The following is a 6695-nucleotide window of genomic DNA, read 5'->3' as shown; positions in this document are numbered from 1 at the left end:
TGCTGCAGCTTCTCAGTGGGATGCCTCCCACTCTACCTCTGCATATAGCAGAGGCTCTCTCAACTATAAACCCATTCCTAGTCGCATATAACTTACATGTCCAAATCTGCAGACCCTCAGTACAATCTGCATTGGGATCTATGGTCACAGTCCCAACACTGAGACAGCTGAAGTAAATTCCTCCCAGCAAGGTCCCTTGTTAATGAACTAAATCCCAGTAGCAGCAGCTACATCTTAGTGGAGCTCCTATAAACAGGATGTGGTGAAGAAAGAAAATCTCTGAAGGAAAAAAAGCATCTCTTTGTTAATATCAACACAAGCAAGTTTTTGTCATTTTGGGGGGATATATCTTCAGTGCAACTTTCTCTGAGGTGGACTAGCTTATGATTTGGTAAGTTCCACAGTAAAGCGTGGATATGTGGGAACTGAACATCATCGCCATACTGTAATGATCGTATTTTATCTATAAATGATTGTATGTTTCCGATCTTTTCCTAGATTAGTGGACAGATCTTGATGAAATGTTGCATAAGAAACTGTGCCAATATCTTCAATATTTACAGAATTAAATATTAATTGTATAAATTTGTACATTTGACAGTCACTCAAGCGCTGAAAGGGACGTCAGATTAGATTGTAGCAAATATGTATATTTATCCATGTATGTATGTTTCCCGTGTCCCGCTGGGGAGCAGTGGTTTGCTTGTGTATTTAATGTATTCAATGTCAGAGTGTGGCCTTCAGTAGCATTCTGTACAGACCTAATGACAGCAGGAACTACTGCACATTTAATCCAGTGCAAACTAGATGAACTGTTTAAAAAGTATTTCCAAATACAACTGGTGATGACTGGTGTGACGAAACCACCATAACCCACCACCATCCTTTCAACCAACACATTTCCAAAATTACCTAAAATAGCAAATCTGAACAGACTTCTGGCTGCTCAGTATTTAATACATGAATTATTACATTTGCACTTAGTTTGTTTGATGGGTGCATTTTTCTTCTGCAGCCCTCAGCTGAATGCTGTCTCCCTAAATTGGCACTCAGTCATCAAACAAGCAGAACCCCTGTTTAGGACCTGAAAATAAGCCCACCACAAAGGCTCCATCAGGAGGACACGTAATGGGGCCGCTTGCTTTTTCTGACACACGTGAGGTTTTGCTGTGTGCTTTCTGGTGGCACAGTGAAAAAAAGAGAGCAATTAGCCAAAAATAGCTAAACACCTGTAGCTGTCACGTCTCCCACACTTGGACATAGTATACATGACAAGCACAAGTGATTCAGAACTAGAGTGGTCACCGTAAAGGAAGACTCTGAGGTGGTACGCCATTTGATTACTTCGTGGATGCTGCTAGAACAAACTGTTACCTTCACAACAGGAACTTATCAGACTGAAGAAAGGCCAGCTCGACAGCCCTGTCCACATCAGTGTCCAAGTTAAATCAAAGTGGGAAAAAGTGGTCTGTGGAAGGAGAGGCTGTGTGCTCTAAAGCAGCCCAGTCTGTGTTATTTTAAACTGTTCTGATGTGTCCTAACAGTAAACATCACACAGAAAAATGAGCAACAGACAGAAAACCATTACAGTGGCTGTATGTTCAGTGCTTTGAGTCTTCTCTCCAAACAAGCCAGATTTTAAGCTTCTCCCAATAGTGCTAAATTTACTCTTAAAGGGAGGAAAAATGGCCATGTCCTCATCGTTTACCATGTTGTAGCAATCAATATTAAAATGTAAATGCCATGGAAATATCGGTATTAGTTAAAAGCAGCATTTCAAAGCAACACTTACCAGAGCTCCATTGAAATTGAAACACTAATGATATCGTACCTTTATGTTAGAAGATTTCGAGCCTTAAAATGTCATCGTAAGAAGTTCATACTAACAAGTACTTTAAAATAGTGGCCACACTTTCTGCTCTGAATTTGATGAAAATCTGGAGACTACGTGGTTTCTGCACATGAATATGATTAACTGGAACTTTTGGGCATCTTAATTATCTTCACAATAAGATCTGTGCTCCCTTCAAGCAGCGAAACAGTCAAGCAATGAATGCCATTCGGTATTACCCTTGATGAATCATTCGATCATGCTGGTTTTGACTGAGACTCACAATTTTTTTCAAATTAGTTTTGAGATTATGAATAATGAATGCGAACTGCTGGAGAAACATCTTAATTGTTCAATTTGTATTCTGTTTCCCAAATGCTTTGTCTAGAAAGTGTCCGCTTTGTGGAGAACCTCACAGCAGGATCCTTCATTCATGCCGCTCCGTGGAGGGCGGGGGTGCACAACGTATTCAAAATAATAATTTTGGACCTCTTTGGTGTTTCCATCCCAATGCCTGTTTCTGACCAAACTTGGGATAACACGAGTGAGAATGCTGTAGGAATGTTAACATAAAGGGCATAATTTGAGTATATAAAATCTCAGACATAATGTAAGTCCCACTAGAAAAATTATAATGATGTCATGAGTGATATTAAACCATAAAGAGGCTCAAGGTCATCATAAATTTGTCATTTTCTAGCTGAGATGCACTCCCCAAGAGAAACATTATAGGAGATTAGAATGATTTTACTGGAGGTGACTCACTCACTCACTCACTTCAGCCTTTACTGTATGCCTTGTTGGAGGGAGAGAGAGCGCGAGAGAGAGAGAGAGAGAGAGAGAGAGAAAGAGCGCACCTCTTTATTCTGAAGCAGAACAAGCTGCAGCAAATGAGTGCGGCTGCACAACAGCGGGACTCCCTGCAGGAAAAGGACTCAAACAGGTGCATCTGATATCTCCAACAGGTACTTTTTCATTTACTCTGCACTTCAGAAAAATTGCCAAGTGGCTGATTGCGAAATTTGACTCAGATCTTCTTCCTTTTGAGGAAATAAATTTTCAATCCGAGGTCGACCACTTCAGGTTAAAAATAGGTTGATCCTATTCATGTTTATGAATGATTTTGGATCCCTTTTGTATCTTAGAGAAGATGTGGTTGCATGAATCATTCTGAGCGGCCTGATCAGAAAAGGTCAATAAGGAACTTGGTTGAGTCAGTAAGGGAAGAATATCTGCTCTGATCATGATTTAATTAGCTTCCTTGGGAAATTACACTTTTATGATTGTTCACATTCAGTATGATGAACGCATAATGAGGCAGTCGGCCCATTAATTATTATTTTTATTATTACTATTATTTGCTTAATGTAATGCAATATGCAATATTTTTAAATTAAAACAGCAGCTTAATATATAAAAATGCAAAACAAAACAAAATAAGGAAAATGTGTTGGGTATAAACTTAATGTATACCAAATCAAAGACATTAAATTGTAACAAAATTACATGAAAAATGTACATGTTATTAAATGACTTAAAGTCTGAATTTTGGGCATAAATGTCTTCTTTTCTTGGTTGTGTGAGTTTTTTAGATGAAACAATATTTGTAGCCGTTTTTTCATGTCAATGAAAGTTGAAACTGTAGCCAGTGCTCACGCCAAAATTACACCATTCAGCCCACTTTTGACTACAGGTGTTATTCATAGACTCCTCCTCTGATCTTACAATTTTCTGTGGTTTCACTCTCATTTTATTCAGTGATGTTTTTCTTTTCTTCTCTCACAGCCAAGTCTCTCATTCAGCAGTGACAGAATGTGAAACGAATCTGCATTCATGCCCATTTTCACACTCTTGCATAACATCTGATTGTGTGATGCCAGTTGATGAATATTTCTTATTTCTGAGCGACAATAAAAATCACTGACGTCAGCCTAGATTAATAAGTGCAGATGTTCCAGCAGATGTGTGGGATGACCGCCTCTGAGAAGTTACTATGATTTCGAGGATGATTTCTGCTTTTCATAACCAGAAATCATCCGTCCAGTCAATGTGAGCTTTCTTCCTTTTTTCAATACTTTAGATAATGGATCGAAGATAATTGGAAAGGCTTTTGGAGAAGTAAAGAGAGAAATGTGTGCTGAGAGTTTTGAAGATGAGCTTCAATTAGCCTTTTAAAATGTTCAAACACCCAGACGCTGCCATACTGGCTTCAATCAAAATGTTGATTAATAAATTACACAGAAATATTAATTGAGTCATGCAACATATGCTTGTTATTTCCGCAGCTATGGACTGGGAAAGATCACTGAATCGAACCAAGGTGAACTTTTCTACTCCAGCCTCCTCTTCATCTTCGCTCTTGCCTGACTCCTCGTCCTCCTCCTCTTCCTGCTGCAACTCTTCTCGCTCCATCTTCTCAGCCTCCCAGTTCTCAGCCCCCTCTTTCTCTGGGCTCGACCTCCTGTTTAACCTGAAGCTCATCTTCATCCCTCTCTACTCTGCTGTGGTTCTGGTTGCGTGCTCTGGCAACCTCCTCCTGCTCTTCCTCATCTGGCACAATAAGAAAAGACACAACACGACCAATTTTCTCATCAGCAACCTGGCACTCGTCGACCTGGTGATGTGCGTCTTCTGCGTCCCTTTGACCGCGTCCTATGCATTTGATAAGCGCGGATGGGTGTTTGGATCCCACATGTGCCACTTTGTCACCGTCATGCAATCCGCAGCTGTTTACGCGGCCGTCCTCTCCCTCATGGCCATTGCGGTGGATCGTTACGTTGTTGTGGCTTATCCCATCCGAAAGAGAGCCAGCTACCGCTTCTGCTGGGTTCTTGTAGTTCTGATCTGGCTCTCCTCTCTGGCTTTATCCACGCCTACGGCACTGCACACTGTCTACCTGGACCTCCAGGCGGCAGGCCTGCAGATGGCTGTATGTGAGGAGTTCTGGGATGGCCAGGAGCAGGGTCGCCTCATTTACTCCTGTTTCATTCTCTTCTTCTCCTACTTTGTCCCACTGGTTGCTGTCTCCATTTCCTACTGTGCCATTTCCTATCAGCTGAAACACAGGATGACTTCGAGCTTGACAGCATGCACGGAGCTGAGATCTGCACGGGCCACCTGGAGCAGACGGAGGAAGAAGACCTTCTGCCTGCTGCTGGTGTCCGTCCTCTGCTTTGCCTTCTCCTGGCTTCCTTTACAGGTGAACAAAACATGAGATTGCTGGTTTGAAGAATATGCAAATATATGGGAATCTAAATTAGGAGAGGTTCCACCTTATGAATCAGATCTTAGCAGGTCATCTTAACTTTGAGGGAGGGATAAAACAGGGAGAAACAGCCAGCCTGCCTTTGTCCAGAGGAAACACAGTCTGCCTCAGCAATAAACACATCTCAGTCTGCACACAAACTGACAGTTCAATTGGGTACAGTGACTTGATGTTTAGAGTTTTCAAGTCAGCCAGGAAAGACTCTTTAGATGGTGAAGAAATTGGCATTTTCTTTTCTTTTCTTTTGGGGTTTTTTTTTGTGCCAATTCAGCAATTTTACTTTTTCTAATTTGTATTTCTTTGCTAGTCTATCTGTTGGCAGTAGAAAAATGGCAATTGTTCCTTGAATTAATGTTTTGGATACCGATGTTTACTCCACAGGTGGTGAACCTGATCCGTGACCTGGACACAGACTTCTCCATCCTGGGGAAGAACTATATCAACGTCATCCAGGTGTCCAGTCACCTCTTTGCCATGAGCTCCGCTTGCTACAACCCATTCATTTATGCTTCGCTGCATAACAAATTCCTCTCTTACCTGTGTCTCCACTTCCTGCCCTGGAGAAAAGGAAAAGCGAAAGACAGGCGACAAGGGTCAAGCGTCCTGACGGTGTCTCACAGAATGCCGCGCCTTTACACCTCCACCATTGCGGCAGATTTGCCGGGTGTTGTTGCAAATAATGCCGATCCTCAAGAAAACTACACATAAGTGACTTTGTGGACAAACGGGCACAAGAATGATATGAAGCTCAGTCGAATGTATGAGGCCAAAGAAGCCAGATGTGATCCAGACAATCTTCTTCTGCACTTCAGATGTAATCTTGTCAGCATTCATGCTGACAGACAAAAGGAGTAAAACGATAAGTCATTGTTAAAACACCAAAACCCACAACATGGGGGTGTAAGGCTTTCACATACAACAGCCACACTGCTGTGCTGCTGGCTATGGGGGGATTCAAGTGTAGATGATGCTTATTAACCTGAATAATATGCTACTGTTTGCTTAAAAAGCCACTTTTAGCTTTGACTTTGCTTTTGTTGTTGCAAGTGTTTTGTGTAATGGTTCTCCATAATTAGATTCTTGTGCATTTTAACACCAACCTTACAGGATCTTTACGCAAGCCATTTTAACAATGTGTTGAACTAATGTAGATGTTTATTCACCTCCACCTTGAAAGACTGTGCATTAGGTTATTTCTGTGCATACTTCACGTGTAGTAGTAAATATGCTTTGTTGGATTTTGCTCAGTAAAGAGGGTAATTCAAACCATCTTTTCCTCATTCATTCATTTCCATTTTGTTAAGGAACACGAAGCGGTTCTGAAATAAATAATACCGTATTTCCATCATTCATTTCTGGCCTTGAATCGTTGAGCGCTTTTCAAATGTTCAACTATAGCTGTGGCATTTGGCAAACACTACGTTGTGCGAGATCTGCAGCACTTTTAAATGTCAAAGCCGAACCGATGAGCGAGAGAGCCAGAGAGAAAGGGAGCGAGAAAAGGCATAATGTGTGCTGGTCATTACACAACTGCAATAAAGACACAACAGAGACCTTCCATAGATAACTATAGAACAGGAAGTTTGGAAATCCTGCCTA

At 41.3% G+C, this 6695-nt stretch overlaps 1 protein-coding gene across 2 annotated transcripts; it reads left to right on the top strand.

Moving 5' to 3' along the window:
* Window positions 1–2710: 2710 nt before the first annotated feature.
* Window positions 2711–6343, top strand: prlh2r (prolactin releasing hormone 2 receptor). 2 transcript variants are annotated; one of them, XM_005916651.3, is made up of 3 exons: window positions 2711–2796; window positions 4117–5030; window positions 5478–6343. In XM_005916651.3, exons 2-3 carry the CDS (start codon window positions 4119–4121, stop codon window positions 5802–5804), a joined length of 1239 nt encoding a protein of 412 aa, XP_005916713.1. In that variant the 5' UTR covers window positions 2711–2796; window positions 4117–4118; the 3' UTR covers window positions 5805–6343. The 2 variants fall into 2 exon arrangements, with proteins under 2 accessions (XP_005916713.1, XP_042074086.1); XM_042218152.1 differs by lacking the exon at window positions 2711–2796 and having other exon boundaries at window positions 3995–5030.
* Window positions 6344–6695: the final 352 nt, after the last annotated feature.

This window comes from Haplochromis burtoni, unplaced genomic scaffold (genome assembly GCF_018398535.1).
Source record: "Haplochromis burtoni strain Fernald_Lab_line unplaced genomic scaffold, NCSU_Asbu1 Contig_16, whole genome shotgun sequence".
NCBI classification, from domain to species: Eukaryota; Metazoa; Chordata; class Actinopteri; order Cichliformes; family Cichlidae; genus Haplochromis; species Haplochromis burtoni.
Note: the sequence above shows the minus strand (reverse complement) of the source record. Positions and strands in the feature narration are given on the sequence as shown.

What these genes read in the sequence shown, in the direction of transcription:
- prlh2r (XM_042218152.1), top strand. Translation starts at nt 4,089, where the DNA reads ATGCAACATATGCTTGTTATTTCCGCAGCTATGGACTGGGAAAGATCA. An exon ending in TCTCCTGGCTTCCTTTACAG is followed by an intron (nt 5,031 to 5,477) that starts GTGAACAAAACA and finishes TTTACTCCACAG; the next exon opens with GTGGTGAACCTGATCCGTGA.